A 19,534-nucleotide genomic window follows, 5' to 3' on the forward strand; every position below is an offset into this window, starting at 1 on the left:
CCTGCTCTTCTTCTGCAGCTACCCTGCACACTGGCCTCACCCCCACTGGATGCATCCCACATCTGCCTCCACAGATAGCACTCCTGGGAACAGGGCCTTGTCTTTGTGTTTCAGTACCCCAGCACTTAGCGTCGTGGTTTTTAAGCTGTGTAGTGCACTAATCTCTGCAAAAAAAAAAGATTCTGTGGTCAAATAAGTTTGGGAAACGCTGCACTAGAGGTTCCCTTTTTATAGATTCACAATGCACATCAGCATAGTCAAGGTTCCAAGAAGTCCTACGGTAAAGAACTTGGTTAACTCAATGTTTCCCTCACTGAGTTGAGCACAGATTGTTGACCTTCCGTTTGGGAGGTTCTGTGTGAAATGTCACCTCCCACCTTTCCCAGGTAGTCCCACTCACAGCCTCCTACCCTCCTTTTGTCATGTTGGGTTCTCTGATTGCAGCTTCCTCCTAACTGTGCCTGGGACCACGGGGCAGTTCAGATAGTCCGTGGTCACTGGGTGTCCTGGGCAATGCCCAGGTGCGGCTCTCCCTCCCCTTCAGTTGTCACAAGTTAAATTTTTTTTTTAACATGACATACAAACACGAACATTCTTACCATATGATCATTCCATTCTTGGTATATAATCAATAACACAAGTTAAATATTGATTCAGTTTGGATGTCAAAGGTAGGGGTGGGATATTTTTAAGCTGTGATTTTAAAGGAAGGGCCTCTTCTTGTGGAGAGGGAGGGATAGAAGAGTCGTGAGGGAGATGTCGTCAAGGGACCAGAAATCCATGGCTGTTCAGTCACTGCCGTCTTGAAGCATCCCAGGGGATGGCCTTCATCAGCAGACCTGGGAACTGCTGTGCTTTTGCCATTAAAATTCCGTTATTAATGACTCATCGTCAGTGCCCGGCGAGGAAACGTGGGAGGGACAGGGAGCGGCCTCCGTCAGCAGGGCCGTCCTGGGTCAGGATGCTTGGTGACCCAATGTTCGGGGTCTGGCGCCCTCAGCGACGAGACCTTTGTGCAAGGCTCTGCTGCCTCAGTTTCCTCATCCGGCAATACAGATTTCATGGAACCCTGACACTAGAGTAGAAACAAGGCTGTTTGGTTCATTGTATCTTTAGTGCATTAGTAATACAGACCTAGGCAGATTTGGATATTTAGTCAATGAGTGAGTGATTCTGTGCAGCTGCCCCCACTCCACCTAGTGCCTGGCACCAAGCCTACCCGGCTTCTGACTGGTCTTTAATTGCTGAATGAAGGAATGAGTGTATCTATACACCCTTCTCCCCACTGCTATTGGTCTAATTCTGGCCTTATAAGTATTCAGTACATTAAAAAATGTTTGTTGATTAAGTGTTTCTGATCATACCACCCTAACCCCCATAAACTGCCACACACATTACATTGCACCTGATACTTAATAGGGGTTAGAAAACACTGACTTATTTGGTATGTATATACTAAGTCTTGGACTAGGCCTGTACCAAGCCTTCTCCTTCCTGTCTTCCTTTTGGGATTTGTATTTTTCCAGAGTCCCAAGGGTAGTGGTTGCCATCTTACTCTTGTTTCAGCCACAGAAGTAGGGTCAGTGAGCTGCCAAGCTGAAATTGCGTGACAGGCAAGGAGGCTAGGTTGCCTGTCAAACTCTGAGCTGCCCCAGGCTCTGAGTGAGCACCGCATTGCACTCCTGCTGCTGGGGAATGGCTGATGATTGATTAAAAAAAAAGTTTCCCTCTTGCTTTCCAAATTAAGACGACATTTAACAGTGCTCACTGGCTTGGCTGCTCCCTCATTCTCTCAGGGGACAGAGTTTCCGTCTTGGTGGAAACAGTTTTGAGCATGCCCTCAAGTTTCAGTTTTGACTTCTTGACCAATGTCAAGAAGTTTCTGTAACCTTGCTGTTCAACACATTCAGTTCTGTAACCACAGCCACCATTTCGTCCCCACGTGTTACTGGGAAAGGGGCTGATATCAATGTGCTAGAAAGGGATTGCGTAGTGCAGGAGAGCAGCAAAGTGTAAGACCTGCACTTACATATGCACACCCCCACACTGATCACAGATGTGCTGGCTCAAAACAGGAACAGCTCTACCCATGAGAGCCCCAGGTTTCTGCAGGGGAGGCAGAGCTGAGTACTGACCTAAAGAATTGTTACAGCAGTGGTCCTTAATCTTATTTAGATCACTGACCTCTTTGGAACCTGATAAAAGTACTGCCTTTTCCCCCTAGAAAAATGCACATCCTCCCAGTTTTGCATGCAGTTCAGGAGGTTTATAGATCCTGAAGCCCAACCGCTACTCCAAGTTAAGAACGCTTGATACACAAGAGAAAACATCCTACTAAAAATCTCAGATCCAAATCTTAGCTCTGCCATATCGCCTTGGGCAAGTTGTTTAACTTTTCTGTCTTTCCATTTCCTTGGCTATAAAATGAAGAGTTGAAACAATGTTCAGACTCCTTATGATTAAAATTGCCCATATCTGTAGAGGTTTAAATAATGTCTTAGAGTAGCTGCATAACCTTTTATAAGTCACATGTTCCTTTGAGAGTTTGCTGAGAGCTGCGTGTCTTTTGCCTAAAAAAATAATGGTTAGACATAATGTTTTGCATATTCTTCAGGGCTACAGATTTTGAACTAGAGTGATTCAGTGATCTAGTGCGTACAATGACCCAGCTGCCATCCATGGCCCAGGCTTCTCCACCTGTTTCTTCCCATCACCACCCTCTGCCCCCTAACATCAGCTCTGCACTAAAAATCCACCTGTAGCTGGGGGCAGCATGTTCTACTCTAGTGTTGCCAGTCAGACTTTGCTTTTATATAATAGAACCATTTTTTTTCTAATGAAATCTTACATGGAACTCCAATATAAATAGAAGAGGCTCAGGGTAGAAGCACACATTTACCTGTTCATTCATTCATCTGCTCAACAAGCATTCATCAAGTGTCGACTTTGTGCCAGGTATTAGCTTGAACGAGCCAGAGACCCTACTGCTTGGTTCCCCCTTGGCCTTCCCACTGACCTGCAGAATCCCACAGCTCTGTAAACCAGCTTGAAAATCACAGCGCTTGTGAAGATATCACTTCGGCCTGGAGTTAGGTGATCAGAAACCCAGTTCTAGGTTTGCGTGATTTTTATTATGCCTAGTTGGGAGGATGACTGGCCCTTTCCATGGACCTAATTATTGAATTCCAAAAGAGGATAAAAGGAGGAGCACAGAGAAGAATTTCTTACCTTCAAAGTCCAGAACAGCTGTTGAGAAGCTAGCTGACTACTTGGAAATTTCCAGGAAAATTATAAGGCTGAGCTCTGGGAAAGTGTTTGCTATTTCTTCATTCACCCCCTCCCCTGGAAGGTTCTCTACTGTCAGTGTTGATTTCATAGACTGAGTTCATACACTGTCCTCTGGGGTCTAAATTCACAGGTCTGAACCTGCTGTGACAAAGATTTACCCACAAATGGTAGGCTGGGAAAAAAATGATTTCTGTACCTGAACGGCTACTCGTTGGGAGAAGGCAGGGACCTGCAGAGACCCAGGCCTGTGTCAGGTGGGATCAACGTCCCACTTATCTTGCACTTGGAAATTCACAGAAATGTGCAGGCCTGAGTGGCTTTGGAAATGTTCATTTCTAAAGGGTTTCCTATGGGGGGCTCAAGCAAGTCCACTGCTGGCAAGAGCCCACCTTTGGGGCCTTTTCCTTTCCTTGGCTGATAGTCTAGTGCCAAGGTCAAGAGCATAGGTTTTGGTGTTGAATAAACCTCGGTCCAAAACCTGGCTCTGCCTCTACTTCCTGTTTGATCTTGGTCAAGACACTCAAACTCTCCAGGCCTCATTTCCTTGTCTGAAATGGAGATAATAATACCTCCCTTCCAGGATTGTTGTAAAAATTAAATGAAATCATATTGTAAAGGCAGGTAGATGGCTTATGTAAGTGCTCTATAAATAGTAGCACTTTTCTTTGACCTAATTTTCCAGCTGAGAAGCAGATTGTTTGATAATGTAGCAATAGAGTTGTATGGTCAACAGTTTGCACGTCCACATTTGCTTACCTAACTTGGTTTACCAACTTCCCCCAGGCCTGTCCAGGCCCAGCACCACTCACTTAACAGTGATTGGATGACAAAGAACCCTCCCTTGGTTCCCTTCCCTCCTCCCTCTTGACAGGTACAAATAAGAAAATGAACCACTGCTTTTCCTTTATTAATAGGTCAGAGAGCATTGCTCAGGATCCTGCCCTCCCATCTTCCAGTATCCAACGAGGCTATCCTTTCTTGCTTGTGACACATCTTCAATCTGTGCTGCTAGAGGACTGACCCTTTGCTCTCTACTTGTGTTTTGCCAGCAAACACTTGTCTCAGCTGAAAACTGTTCTCGGTCCTCCAAAAAAAATCTATATGCAGAGCCACCACTAGCAAGGGAGCCTGGTTTGGTCAGACAGCCCTTTCTCTTAGGCCCCTGCCTCCTTTGCAGGGTTAGTGTTGGTCACCCTGAAGTTCTCAGGCCACTTCTGGTCATCGGGTTCAAAGATTTTAGAAACCTGCTCATGTCAGCTCCCAAACATCTCCCAGGGCCCCCAACGCCAGGATCCAGAGGTCCCCAAGGTGTGTTCACAGGCCCCTGCTGCTGCTGCTGCTGCCGGTCCTACCCTCGGCCCCCTTCTTTCCACCTGGGCCCCCCTGGGCTTCTGTGCCCAAGGTCCCGCTGGTGGCCAGGTCCAGACTGAGGGTCCTCCCACACACAGAGAGCCGCCGCAGCGCCTCGGAGGCGGCCTCCACGGGCACGCTGGAGCGCTGTGCCAGGAGCATCTCCAACAGCGAGCTCATCTCTGAGAGGAAGGTGCTGGCCAACCGCGAGCCCGTGGGGCTCAGCTCGGGCCCGGCCGCCTTGCCGAACGTCTGGAAGGTCCGCGGCTCCTCCGAGGTCGCGGCGTCCGGGGAGAACAGGTTGTCGCGGTAGTTGGTGGAGAGGGGCAAAGAGAGCCTGGCCATCCAGGCCGGGTCGGGGGCGCTCAGCCGGTCCAGGGCCAGGCCTGCAGGGCGAGGAAGGAGCACAGTGAGGGCAGGGCTGGGGGCAGGGCAAGGAGGGAAGGGAAATGGCAGGGGGACAGTCAGGGCCGACAGTGGGGGACAGGAAGGAAAGGGCTTGACAGACAGAGAAGCCTGGGGGCAGGAAGGCGGCTGGGAGGGTGAGCTGGGGGCTTGGGGAGGAGGCGGGAAGAGGTGGAAGGCCCAGCCTTCAAATTGGCCTGCTTCTACAGAATTTCCCAGTCCACGTGCCCCAGGGCTTTTATCCCCTCCAGGAGACGTCTCCCCTCAGGGCACCACTAGCTGAGAATGGAAAAATACTCTCCCCTCCCCCCCCCTTTTAAGCCAAGGCTGGAGTTCCTGGCTTGATGCTGCCTTCTGTTCATACCCATGATAATACTGATCACTTATTAAGTACTTACATGTCAAGCAACTTACATAAATTATCTCATTGGACCTTCACGCAAACCTTTGAGGTCAAGGGTATTACCCCCACTTTTTTATGGATGAAGAAACTGAAACTCAAAGAAGCTGTCCATGTGATCTGATCCCAGGTCTGATGACTTCAAAGCCTTCTGTGGCTGCACCACCCCACCTGCTCTCTGAAGAGCTGGCCCTTCCTTCCCTGGAAAGCTCCAGGGGCCCACCTGTGACCTCTGGAATTCCTGGGTCCCAGAAGCCCTGCTCTGTCACCACCTGGCCCCATGCCCGAACTCCTCCACAGCTTCACCTCTCAAGCTGCAGGCAGGATACCCTGGCGTCAGGCTGGGAAGGGGCTGGCTCCCTGAAGGCCGTCCCAGGAGAGGGATTGGGGAGTGTGAAGGCCACGTCAGCCTGGTGTTTGGGAAATGAAAAAACTGCCCTCTAGATCCCTAGTTCCTTCCCTTCCACAGAATGTTCTGTCTCCAGAACTAGCCCCAGAACCCAATTGTAAAATGGGCAAATGACTTGAATAGATATTTCTCTAGAGGAGATATATGGATGACCAATAAATACATGAAAAGGTACTCATTAGCCATTAGGGAACTGCAAATCAAAACCACAATGTGATGCTACTTCACACTCATTAGAATGGCTACTTTTAATGGAAAACAACAAGTGTTGTTGAGGCTGTGGAGAAATCGGAAGCCTATTTCTGTGGAAAACAGTTTGGTGGTTCCTCAGAAAGATAAGTGAAGTAGGTTCAAACCTACTTCAAGGTACATTACCAGACAAAGGCAGTGGATTCTCTGCCTAATGCTCTCAGGTGACCAATTCCTGAGACACCAGGGTTTCAAAGAGGGAGAGTTTTTTGCTAGACACAAAGCAGGACATAAGATGACCTATTGGCCCAAAATTCTCTCTCCAAACTGCAGTAATTCTGATAGTTTTATAGTATCAAAAAATGAACAGGTTTTAGGATAATGAGATCATCTAATTGCAGATGATGTAATTAGGTGTGATCTAATTATTGAGAATGCACAGATTGATTACATGCTTAGTCACAGATTGATTACATGCTTTCTTACATGGCATGTAAGAAAATGGCAGCCTTAATATGATGATGGAAGTGATTTTTAGTATTATAATGAGGTATAGGTGACTTATAGATTAAAGTCTAAGCTTCTGTGCATGCCAGGTGGGCCCATTTTAGTTAGATCCAGTCTTGGTTACCAAGACAACTTTGAAATTGAGGTGGGTTAGTTCTAGGCTGTCTTTAGTGATCACACAACTCCGAAGTGGAAAAACCAGATAAAGTGGGTACAAGTCATGGTTAGTTGCAAGGTTTTTACAATCACAAGGGCACAAGATAAAGGCTATATGATCATTATCAGACCTCAAGGCAGCTGGATAACAGTTCAGAGATTTCAGGTATTTCCCTCTGTCTAGTCTAATATACCAGAAAACAAAAAGAATATCTATACAATGATTCAGTAATCATAATCATCCCTTAAATCCTGACTTCTCAGTTATAGGTGTGTACCCAAAAGAATTGAGAGCAGGGATTCAAACAGATATTTGCACACCAATGTTCATAGTGACATTATTCACAATTACTAAAAGGTGGAAGTGACCCAAGCGTCCATCAGCAGATGAATTGGTAAACAAAGTGTGGAACATACATATGTTGGAAATTGAAGCATGTCGTCCACAAAGACATGTTCAGACCCAGCCTGTGGCCCTGTGGGTGTGAACCCTTTTGTAAATAGGACCTTTGATGATGTTATTAGTTAAGGTGTGCCCACACTGAATGAAGATGGGCCTATTTGGCTAAAGTCCTTCTAAGCAAAGGAAATTGGACACTGACAGAGAAGGCATAGAGAGGAGCCAAAAGCTGGAAGTCAATGGAACGGGGAAGAGAAAAGAGAAGATACCACCATGTGCATTGCCATGTGATGGAAAAGTCAAGGAATCCAAAAGATTGCCAGCCAGCCAGAATATACTGACCCTAGGAAGAAGCAGGCCTTTTAGCTTCTGAAATCATGAGCCAATAAATTCCTGTTGTTAAGCCAATCCATTGTATGGCTTTTATTTTAACAGCTGGGGAAACTAAAACAACATACCATGGAATATTATTTGGCTGCAAAAAAGGACTGAAGTTCTTATACATGCTGAACCTTGGAAGCATCATGTTGAATGAAATAAGCCAGACACAAAAGGACAAATATTGCCTAATCTTACTTATATGAAATAAGTAGAATGTACAAATCTATAAGGTCAGAAACTAGCATACAGGTTACCAGGGGTGGGTGGGGGTAGGGAATGGGGATTAATGTTTAATTGGTATAGTGTTTTTGTTTGGGGTAATGCAAATGTTTTGGCAATGGATGATGATAAGGGAAGCACAACTTCGTGAATGTTATTAACACTAATGAATTGTCTGACAGTAGGTAGATGGGGAATTTTAGTTTGCGTATGCTACCATAATAATAATAATAATAATAATAATGAACATAGAACTGGATAACACAAAGAGTAAACCCTAATGTAATCTATGGATTATAGTGAATAGTGGAATTGTTTCATCAATTGTAATAAAGATTATCACACTCATGCAAAATGTTAATAATGGGGGAAACTGTGTGTGTGAGAAGGGGGTATATGGAACTCTGTACTTTCCATATACATAGTGTGCATAGGTGGTTTAGTGGTAGAATTCTCACTTGCATTGCGGGAGACCCAGGTTTGATTCCCAGCCCATGCACTCTCCACCCCATTCCCCCCAAAAGGCACAACTTAACGTTTATTCAATGTTTGTTTAAGGTAAGTTGAAATCTGTGCATAGAAAAAAAAAAGGGTGCAAGGAGATTTTCCAAAATGATAACTGAAATTATCCCTGGGCAGAAGTGATTTTATTATCTTTTTGTTTAGCTTTCTTTTCTGCATTAACCAATTATTCTTTCATAATTTGAGAAACTTATTCAAAAGTAAAGCTAATCATTTTTATAATGATAATGAAGTCTCTACCTTATGTTGTCAGTGCTGGACAGTGTGGTCATAAGATGGGGTTGGCCCTTCCTTACTGGATCCTGTGGCCCAGCTCTGTGCCTGGGGCTTAGGAATATTTGCTGAACGATGGAGTGAATGTAAATATTAACCCTCGCCGAGGAAATGTAAACCTTAGTTCCCTGAGCTCTGAGGTGATAAGGCTGAGAATCTTTCGATGTTACAGAATCAGGCCTTTCCTTGTACAGGGGTCAGAGAGCTTCTGAAGGAATGAAGCTTGGAATGACAAAATCATTGGGGTGTGTGAGAACATACAGCAACTACAAAGTGGGTGCTGGGCAGACCTGGGAAAGCTTGATTTCCCAGCTTTGCCACTTAGGGGCAGTGTGACCTTGGGAAAATTGCTTAACCTTTCTGATCATCCCTTTCCTCCTATGAAATGGTGACATTGTAGCATTCATTCTGATGAGTGGTTGTGAGACTCCAATGAGCTCATGCAACCCATAAGATATTGTCATCATCATCACACCTTTAGATGGGGGTTTTATTTGAAGCCGCAAAAACAGCAGCAGTCTCAAGCACACTCAGCAGTAGCACCAGCACAGTCCAGCCCTGGGAGCAGCAAAAGGTTTTCCTATCTCTACCTCCCTCTTTGTCCCCCCACTTTATAGCAAACCTCCCCCATGCTAAATCCCAGGATTTGCAGGTACACGGGGAGGTAGGATTGCGCGGGAAATGAGTGCCCAGGTTGTAGCCCAGACTGTCCAATAGAGAGATAATGCAAGCCACATGTGTAATTTAAACATTTCTAGTAGCCACATTTAAAAAGTTAAAAGAAACAAATGAAACTAATTAAAAAGATATTTTTACTGAACTCATCCTACCTAAAATACCTTCGTTTTCATGTACTCATTATTTTCAAAATGAATGAGATATTTTACATTCTTTTTAAATATACTGTTTTTGACATCTGGAGTGCATTTTATGCTTAAAGCACATCCCAATTCAAACTAGCCATTTCCACCTGTTCAGAAGCCATGTGCTAGTGGCTGCCATCTTGAACAGCACAATTCTAGAGTCTAGACAAGGCCGCCCTGCAAAGCTTACTATATACCTGTTGTCCAAAGCAGTGGGTGCTAGCCGCGTATTGGCTACTGAGCACTTGAAATGTGGCAAGTGTGACTGAGGCCCTGAGGCTTTCATTTTATTTAATTTTAATTCATTAAAATTTAAATTTAAATAGCCACATGTGGCCAGTGGCTACTGTATTAAGATGTCACGGCTCTAAAATTTAGAGCCACGCGGCCTGTGTTAATAACTATTATCTCCACCACCTCGGGCAAATTATTAAACAACCTCGCCCCTCTTGGGGATCATGAGTGGCACCTATCTCATACTCTTTTCATGAGGCACTTAGAAAAGGGACTAGCCCAGAGAAAGCGCTCAATAAAGGTTAGTCTTTTTTTTTTCTTTCAACCAAGGTAAGGGAAGCCTTTGCCACGCCTGCAGCGTGTTTGCAGCTAGATGGAGCAGACAGGATATGCTCACAGGAGAAATGGATTGCTAGCTATAGAAGCAGAAAACCACAGTGTAAGGATGGTTTGTGGTGCACTCCCTGATGGAGGCTGGCCGATGTCTGCAGCAGGGGACATTAGCAGATTCTTGAATTAAAGTTTCAAATTACGGATTTATTGTCAAAACGAATTGTTTCTCTCTCTCAAAAAAGCAATCTTTTTGCTGAAATTAGAAGTGCTAGCACATTAAAGAGTCAGCTCAGTTCTCAGAGTGAGAGGAAATTTAAACTCACCGAACAAATGCAAATGAATGGTTTAGGCTTTAAGGGGAAGTCTCCTGATGCCAGGTGGGCTCAGGTTTTGTTCCCCCTTCAACCAGCGATGAGCTAGACGACCTGAGACTCAATTTGCTCGCCTGTAAATTGGAGCTAATAATACCTACCTCTGAGGACTGCTTGAAGACTAATTGAGATCATGTAAGGTGCACCCCCCAAGCCCCATCCCTGTGCTTAGCGCAAAGCAAGACCTCAGTGATTGTCCACTATTCTGATGATGACTTTAAAAATGAACAATCAAAGTAGAACCTGGTTTTTAAACCAATGAATACCTTATGAGGCTCCGGGGCAAGTGAGTTGTTGCTGAGGTTCCTTGGCGGAGGCCGAGTGGCTGTGCTTCCCCACAGGGCCTAGGAGCACAACACTGAAGCCTGGGGGTGTTAGGATCTTGGGTGCAGAAGCAGGGAGTCCTACCTGTGTGGGGGTCCAGCAGGCTGGACAGCTCCTCTTCCAGCAGCTGCTTCACAGACAGGTCCCCTTCAGGGTCCAAGACCCCTTCCTCCAGGTCTGGTTCCACCTGGCCACCGATCCTGGCACCTGTATCTAGCACCGCACTCCTGCAAAGGACGCCGACCCAGCCCATTCGTGAGGAAATACATGCAGAGATTCATTCACTCCAGCGGACGGACATTCATCTGATCACGCCAGCATCCATGCATCCATGTAGGGAACTGCATGCTCAGCCTGCTTTAGAGCAAGACCAACCAACCCCAGCCCTGCTGCTTACTCTGAGACTCAGTTTCCTCAGCTGCGAAACAGGGATAACAAATAACACCCACCTCACAAGTTGTTATGAAGGAAAATGAGATGTGGTGCATAAAGGGTTTAGCACAATGCCTGGCTCCTCATAAGCACTCAGCAAATGGCAGTAATTACAAATGGCATTGGTATTTATTCCCCATTGTTCATTCAATGACTTCACAGTGCCAGGAACAAAATGGGAGTTTAGTAAACTTTGGGTAAATGAATGCAGTCATTCATCCGTCAGAATGTAAGCTCCAGCGAGGGCAGGGATTTTTGTCTGTCTCATTTCCTATTCTCTTGCCAGTGCTCACAACATACCTGGTGCATAGTAGGTGCTCATGGAATAAATGACTGAATGTACCGTCTTCCTTGTTTGAGGCCAAATTCCAGATCAGAATCAAAGGGGGTGCAGCTGAGGAGGAGACACCCCAGAGCAGCTCAGAATCTGCCACCCACACCCCAATCTCCCACTCTCTATCCTGGCCCCTCTTTCCCACAGATCCTTTCTACCTCTTGGGGGAGACCAATTCCTGGGACTGCCTAAGCATGGAGGGCCAGACAGGGCTCCTCACCCTGCAGGTGGGAAGGCTCCCTGAGGGGCTTGAAGGCCTGGGGGTCCTCGTGACCATTTCTGCTGCTGTGAAGACATCAGCAGAGAAATAGCAAGTTTCTGAGTAATAACAAGACTAGCATCGATTGAGAATTACTCTGAGTGAAATCTGGAGCTATGCAGGGAACAGATACCTTCTCATTCAAATCTTTCATACCCCTGAGGGGTTGGTTCTCTCGTTATCATTCCCATTTTGCTGAGGAAACCAAAACTTGTAGAGATTAGGCAGTTTTTCCAAGGTCCCCATGGATTAAGCGATGGAGCAAGAATTCCAGTCCAGGGGAAGGTGACTGTGGAGTGCGTGTAGTCACCTCTGCCTTGTACTAACTCACCATCCTTGCTAAAAAGAAGCTGTAAGTCATCAAGGCAAGAGCACTGAACCAGAAGCCCTAAGGGACCCTCCCAGCTCTGCCACTCGCTTGCCATGTGACCTTAAGCAAAGCTGCCTCAAGGGGAAAGGACTCAGCATTGCTTGAGCACCTGCTGTGTGCCAGGCACTGAGCTATGGGCTTAGAATACATTTGACCGTTCCATCTTTACTATATTGCTACAAAGAAAGTGTTGTGTCCTCCATTTTACAGATGAGGAAACTGAGGTCCTGAGAGATCATCTGATTTGCTCAGAGTTACAAAACTGGGTTGGATTGAACTCCTTAGAGCTAGTTTCTCCATCTGTATCAAGAAGGAGTTCAATTAGATGTCCTCTTGAGGTTTCTTCCAAGGGAGACACCCACACATCCACTTTCCTAGGGGGAGACTTCATATTATGTTTAATGGTCAAGAGAAAGAAAGGTGAAAGTTACAGATGGCAAGCTGGTAGCCCAGCGCCTCTGGAATCAGGGGACAGAGCTTGGATGAAGTCATTTCCTAGTGACTTAGTGACTCTGGGTGCTGTAAATACCATAAATACAGTCGCCCCAGGACCAAGCTGGCTGGGAGGGGTGTGGGGTGGGGCGGGTGCTGTCTGCTGCCCTGTCCTGGGGGAGCAGTGTCTGGGGATTTGCTCCACTCTTTGTTCCAGAGGCCGCAGGGGTTCGGGGCAGCGGGGAAGGGCAGGGGATTCTAGAAGCCTGTGGGGCTACATGCTGCTTACCTGCCGCCGCCAGGCTTGGCTGAGTACTTATTTCCCCGGTGGTTTGGTTTGGGCTGGAATTGGCCCTGATGCAGCAAGGACAGCAGCTGGGAGATTTGCTACAAGACAGGAAAAATCTGTTGACTCCACACAATTCCGACCCAGCACACTTCCTCGCCGGATGTTTCCCTCAATGCCGGTAGCTTTCTTTTTATAGTCTTTCCTCCGGCTTCAGATGTTTGTGTGATCAGCTGGGGGGATGGTGCCGGGCAGTGGAGACGGGACTTGTGCGGGGAGGTTCCCTGCTTCGCCACTCATCTCAGACCCGGGCACCTGAGGGAGAGAGAGGGGTGGGGACAGGGGGGCCTCTGGGCCCAGCCCTGTCACTCTCGTTCCCCAGAGTGACCTCCTCCTGGTGGAGCCTGTGGGGCGGGGTGAAATGGGCATTTCCTGACCCCAAAGTCACTGTTACTTTGATAAGGATTATCTTTTTCTTTAATTTGATAAGGATTATTTTAGAGAGTTATGTCCCCTCCCCCACCCCACCCGCAAGCCCAGCAGTATTCAAGCTCAGTCATTTTTTGTGGGCCAGGATGTATGACTATATTGTGGAGAAGGCAAGACAGGGTCATTTAATCATTCATTTATTCATGCTTTCATTCATTCACAAGTATGGAGTGCTAGTTTGTGCCAGTCATTGTGCTCATTGGGGAGATGAGAATAAGATGACCCAGTCGCTGCCCTTGGGGAGTTTGCAACCTGTCAGGGCAGAGGGAGCAGCAATTACTAGGGGGCTCCTTCCCAGTGGCTGGGAAAGGTTGGGGTTCTGCGGGAGCCGAGGAAGGCCCCTAACCCGACTTGAAGCATGGAGGAAGGGGGAGGGGGGCATTAGAGGGAGTTTATTCATTATGACAACAGATGTTTATTGAGTCCATGATCTGTGTCAGGCACTTCTGCTGAAACCCGAAGGCTCTACAGGAGTTTGGCAAGTGGAGCTGGGATGAGGCTATGGGGAGGGCTGAGGGCGTTGCAGGCGGAAGGCACCACGGGCTGGAAAGCCAGGAAAGATGGAATTTCAGGAGGGCTGGAGAAAGTGTTGGCAAGGAGTGGCTTGAGATGCCATGGCCAGTTCTTCAAGGCTTTATGAGGAGAAGACCAACAGACCAGGTCTCGGGAGACTGAGCTCAGGTTGCAGGCGCTTTCTAGCTTGTGTAACATCAGGCAGGTTTTCAAACCTTCTCAGGCTCTGTTTCCTCATCTCTAGGTGGTGTATTAGAGACTATGCCTCCTTGCCTTCTTCACAGGGTTGTGGGATTAATAAAGTGGTTTGAAAAAGTTGAGAATGCCCAGAGATGCATGGAGTTTGGGTTGTTACTCCTAGGCACACTGGCTCCGCCTCCTGGGCCCACAGCTCCCCAGGAGGCCACTCTGCCCCTCTGGGCAGCTCGAGGCAGTAAGTGGTGATCTCAGGGGGATGCCAGGAGTGGGTGTCACTGTGACATGGGAGGGTCAGGGTTCCATGGCCTGCCTCTGGGCAGATCCCACCTCCTGGCCCAGACAGAAGCCCTCCTAAGGGACAGTCACTGAGTGCCAAGCCCTGTGCTGCTCACCATCACAGAGGGTCACTTCCCAGTGTGAGCTTTAGAGTTGGTCAGACTCGAGTTCAAATCCTAAGTCTGCCCTTGCCTCACTTTCCGTCTATGTGGCCTTGAGGAATTACTTAAACATTCTGAGCCCCAGTTCCCTCCACAGTAAAAAAAGGAACAATGAAACCCATGTCTAGGGTGATTATGAGGATTAAAGAGTCAATGTACACAAATCACATAAGCACCTAATGGTCGGGTAGTATAAAATCTCATTTAATCCTTATGAGATGCTATTATACTTTGCAGAGGTGGAAACTGAGGCTCACAGGGGCTCCAAAGCAGTTAGTGGCAGGACTGGAATTAAACCCTGTGCCTGACTCCATTGCAGCCCTGTGCAGCTATAGACGGGTGCATTGGGCGAGTCGCCTCATTTCCTCAAGTTACTCTCAAGTGGGCACTCTTCTTTCCATGGCCCCAGCAGAATCACTCAGAGTGCCTGCTCTCTGTTGTCTCTGTTCACCAGTAACTAGCACGGTGTTTGGCACAAAGAGTTTATCCAGTAAGTATTTGATGAATAAATGAACGAACGAACGAATGAAGGCACGAATGGCTCTGGGCAACCTCTGTGGCTGCACGGAGGCCAGAATGAGACTCTCAAGAGAGCATCTGGTCCCTCTCCAGGTGGCTTCCTGGGGAGGGGGTGGGGGAAGGAAGCGGCATCCTTGCTCCGCAGGAAGCCTGAGCTGACGGCCTGGCCCAGCAGAAGTGGGCCTGGGAGGGCAGCTGGGTGCAGTGAGAACTGTGTGGGATTCAGAGGAGCAGATCTGGGTGTGATTTCAGGCACCACTTCTGACAAAGATTTCCCATTTGTCTGTAGTGACTCCCGGTCACCAGACACTGGTTTTTATCAACCCATTTAACCCTCTCATCCCCTGGAAGGTAGGCACAGGGAAAGTTTGGTGTCATAATCCCATTTTACAGATGAAGAAAATGGGGCTCAGATGTCAAAAGGACATGTCCAAGGTTGCAAAGCTCCTAAGTGACTGTGCTGAGATTTGAACCCAGATCTGCCTAACTCTCAAGTTCCAAAGTTGTTTCCACTGCCCCATCCCACCAGCCCAGCCAGTGAGCTATGCGACCCCTGGTGCACTGCAGCGCTGTGGCGGCCCACCTCACAGGGAGGGCGCCCGGAGGAGACGAGGGCAGTGGAGATGGAGGGGTGCTTTGCAGAAGCAACAGCAATCATGGGCTGAGCACTGACCTCGTGCCAATCCTTGTTCTAGAGGCTTTAAGTACATTAACTCATTTCATTTTCACAGCACACTGAGGAGGTGGTACTGTTCACATTGACATTCTCAGTAGAGAAGTTGAGTCACTTCCCTGTGGTTCACAGCTAGGAGGAGGTAGAGCTGGGATTTGAACCCAAGCAGCCTCGTTCCAAAGCTGGTCCTCTTAACCTACTTGGTGCCAGGCACCAGGGGTAAGTGCTTTATGGGAATTAGCTGAGCAAATCCTCAGGTCAACTACCTGCGGCAGATGCTCTTGCTGGGATCCTTATTTTACAGATGAGGAAATAAGGCTCAGAGACAGTAAGTAATTTGCCCAGGATCACACAGCTAAGTTTGTTGACCCCAGAGCTCTGTCCTTAACCACTGCCACCCACAACCTCACATTATGCCGGGCGAGCCCCTGTGGTAAGGAATGAGAGGGTGGCAGGGGTATGTGAGGCGGCTGGTGGTGGTCCAGGGTGGCCAGAAAGGGGGCTGCCCACCCCTGAGATACCTGGACAGGAGGAGAATCCACGGTGAGCTCGTCCACAGGGTTCCGCTCCGCAAAGGCAGCCACGGACAGCCGGACCAGGCTGCGCAGGATCTGACGGGGGCTTGACTCTTTCTCCGGGGTCACTTTGCCGTTGAGGTGCCGCTGCCGCCTCAGGGTGGCCGAGGAAGTGGCTGGGCCCGATGGGGCCTCCTCGCTGCCCTGGTGCCTGGGCGGCCTCCCTACGGGACTGCCCGCCGCCTTCGGGGCCCTGGAGAGCTGCTGGCCCGTCACAGCCTGGGGCTCAGGAAGGGTCAGGTTCTCCCGGGAGGCGTACCTCTGCCGGGGGTGGTTGAACAGGAGGTTGACGGGGTCCTGCAGCACCTCTCGGCTCTCGGCCAGCGCGTCCTGGTTGCCTTGGTTACGTAGAGTCCTGTACAGGGTCGGTGTGAGGTGGAAGGGGGCCTGCAGACAGGGGTCCCAGCCTGCCTCCACCAGCGCTGCCTTACCCGCGTCCGGGGGCGGCGGTCCCACTTCGCAGGCCTCGTCCCCTGGGCAGCTGAGCACAGGCACGAGCTGGATGTCTGCCTTCTGAATGTGCTTCTGGGGCCTCCTGGGCTGCTGACGGTAGGTGGACTCGGCCTCCCGGCAGTTGTACGCCCGGGTGTCCTTCTTCTCCGGCCGGCAGAGGGACATGAGCAGAGCCCCGATGAACCCGAAGACGGCCAGCAGCACAGCCAGGCAGATCAGAGTCAGCACCGAGGTGCTCAGGGCCCCGGGCTCGTGGGCCAGGTCCCTCAGGTGGTCCACGCTGGTGACAAACATGACCCTCAACAGGGCTCGGGTCTGCAAGGGCGGGCTGCCCCGGTCCTCGACCGCTATCTCCAGCTCCCACTCACTCCCAATGAGGCTGCTGGCATTGGTGACGTTGATGAACAGCTGCCCCTCGTGGGCACTGAGGACAAAGACACGGGCCTCGTTCCCACTCCGGATGCTGTAGAGGAGCTCGCCATTTGCCCCCGAGTCCGCGTCTCTTGCCACAATGGTTGTCAGAAGGAATGGCCGGGAGCTGTGGGTGGCCAGTGATGATGTGGGGGTGCCCGCTGGACCCAAACCATTGGGAGTCTCGATGGGCACCAGAAGGTGGCCGGTGGAGGCGTTTACAAGCACGGAGAGGCTGGCCTTGCCATCGCTGAGCACAGGCTGAACCAGCTCTGGAGCATTATCATTGACATCCAGGAGGCTGACCCACACAGAGACGTGGGATGCAAGCTGGGGCTGCCCCATGTCCTCTGCGATCACCCAGAACTCAAAGCTGGTCATCTGTTCATAGTCCAGTGTCCTCTGAGCAGTCACGTCTCCTGTGTCTGAGTCAACAGCCACCAGATGAGAAATCGGGGAGTCCTGGATGCGGTATGAGATTTTTCCATTAATGCCCAGGTCCGCATCATGAGCCCTGACGGTGATGAGGTGAAGGGCCGGCAGATTGTTTTCCCGAGTATAGACCCTGTACCTGCTCTCCTCAAACGCAGGCGCGTTGTCGTTGGCATCGCTGATTTCAATGCTGAGCTGCTCCTTGGCTGATAAGGGCTGGGGTCCTTGGTCTTGGGCTAATAGAGTGAGAGTGTACTGCGGCCACTGCTCTCTGTCCAGCGTGGCATTGGTCAGCAGCATGTATGTGTTGCCATTGGTCCTTTTCAGCCTGAAGTGGCCCAGCTCTTGGCTCAGCCAACATTGGACCAGACCATTGTTTCCTGAGTCCAAGTCATTCGCCACGATGAGCGCAATGAAGCTGTCCTTGGGGAGGGCTTCTGACACCAGCGACAGCTGGGAGGCCCAGGTGATGTGAAGGCTGGGGGCGTTGTCGTTGACGTCCAGAACCTTGATGAGCACTTTGCAGTGGGCTGGGATGGGGTTGGGCCCCCGGTCCCTCGCCTGCACATCTACCTCATAGGCAGGATTCTTCTCATAGTCGAGGGCGCGACGCAGAATGACGTGGCCCGTCTTGGCATCGACGCTGAAGGTGTCCAGCACCTCTGGAGGCACGTGCTTGCTGAGAAAGAACTCCACCTCGCCGTTGGGGCCTTGGTCAGGGTCCGTGGCAGTGAGGTTGATCAGGAGGGTGCCGGGGGCCGCGTCTTCTTGGATTTCTAGTGCCAGCGAGCTCTCGGCAAACACAGGGCTGTTGTCATTGGAGTCCAGGACATTGACCTTGACCAAGCTGGTGCCCGACTTGGGGGGGCTCCCGCCATCGTAGGCCGTCAGAACCAGATCGAAGAATGAGTGGACCTCCCGGTCCAGCTCCTTCACCACAACGAGTTCCGCGTGTTTGGTTTCGTCAGGCCCCACGATGACATCCAGGGCAAAGTGCTCGCTGGGAGACAGGACGTAAGAGTGCAAGGTGTTGGGGCCAGTGTCTGGGTCGAGAGCTCTGTCCAGGGGGATCCGAGTGTGCAGAGCGGCGCTCTCGGAGATTTCCAACTCCTGCTTGCCTTTGGGGAACCGCGGCTGGTGGTCGTTGACGTCCAGCACCTGGATCTCCACGTGGATCAGAGCCAGAGCCTCTGTGGCAAGCACGTCAAAGGAAACCAGGCAGGGGTCCCGCTGCCGGCATAGCTGCTCTCGGTCCAGCCGCCTCCCCGTGCTCACTAAGCCATCCTCAGAGTCCACCTGAATGGGGAGGGCTTGAGGCAGCTGCAAGACTTGGAAGGCAGTGCCCGCTTGCCCAGCTCTCTCCTCCCAGCCCAGTTCTTGGGACAGTTTCCCGATCACCGTGCCAGAAGGCACTTCCTCTGACACTTGGTATTTCACGGTGAGGGTGGCCACCTCCTGACAGTGCCCTGAAAGAATCAAGTAGCCACCTAGCCCCAAAAGCCCCAACAGAAGTTGCAGAAGTTGCATCGTGCTTACCACCAGAGTGGGCTAGATTCAGAAAGCGCTAGAGTCCTTTAAAGGCTGGGCAAGTCCTCCAATGTTTCCTAGGTGGCTTGATTAGCTCCGTTCTCCTGCCCCCAAACCTGTTGGCACAGCCTCGTCCCATAGCTAGATGGTGATGGAACAAGCAGGATTCCCAGGCAAGGTCATCTTCATTTGAAGAGATCTCAGAAGTCCGAGCATGGACACAACCGCCAGGGGAGACTCCTACAGCGGCCAGTTGGTCGACTTTGGCAAATGATGGACAAGAGCCGGTGAAAGAGGGACTTAACCCAGAGGAGCAGGATGCGGAGATCTGATTTCCAAACAGTTGCTAGGCTGGGGAAACAGAGAAGCAGCTTTTTCCTATGGAAACCCCACCTACAGGAAAAGGGAGGGCTGTGAGTTTCAATGCCAATTAGAGAAAGAGCATTTCCGGTGGAGCCGTGTGGCCTGCCGTGGAGGAGGATGCGGCCAGGGCTCCAGGGACAGGCCGGATGGGGAGGTGCTGTCCATAAGTGAGGCAGCACGGAGGGCAGGGCAGGTGTCCTGTAGCCA

The 19,534-nt window shown here is 49.8% G+C and overlaps 1 protein-coding gene across 1 annotated transcript; it reads right to left on the reverse strand.

Annotated features, from left to right (window-relative positions):
- Positions 1-4,179: 4,179 nt before the first annotated feature.
- PCDH12 (protocadherin 12) lies at positions 4,180-19,309 on the reverse strand. The gene is made up of 4 exons (XM_077137265.1): positions 16,088-19,309; positions 12,741-12,838; positions 10,709-10,851; positions 4,180-5,024 (listed from the first exon to the last, which is right to left on the reverse strand). The coding sequence occupies exons 1-4, from the start codon at positions 18,962-18,964 to the stop codon at positions 4,603-4,605; spliced, it is 3,540 nt and encodes a 1,179-aa protein (XP_076993380.1). The 5' UTR covers positions 18,965-19,309; the 3' UTR covers positions 4,180-4,602.
- Positions 19,310-19,534: the final 225 nt, after the last annotated feature.

Source organism: Tamandua tetradactyla, chromosome 20, assembly GCF_023851605.1.
Source record: "Tamandua tetradactyla isolate mTamTet1 chromosome 20, mTamTet1.pri, whole genome shotgun sequence".
Taxonomy (NCBI): Eukaryota; Metazoa; Chordata; class Mammalia; order Pilosa; family Myrmecophagidae; genus Tamandua; species Tamandua tetradactyla.

What these genes read in the sequence shown, in the direction of transcription:
- PCDH12 (XM_077137265.1), bottom strand. Translation starts at nt 18,964, where the DNA reads ATGCAACTTCTGCAACTTCTGTTGGGGCTTTTGGGGCTAGGTGGCTAC. An exon ending in TGGATTCTCCTCCTGTCCAG is followed by an intron (nt 12,839 to 16,087) that starts GTATCTCAGGGG and finishes CCTGTCTTGTAG; the next exon opens with CAAATCTCCCAGCTGCTGTC. An exon ending in GCCAAGCCTGGCGGCGGCAG is followed by an intron (nt 10,852 to 12,740) that starts GTAAGCAGCATG and finishes CGTCCTTTGCAG; the next exon opens with GAGTGCGGTGCTAGATACAG.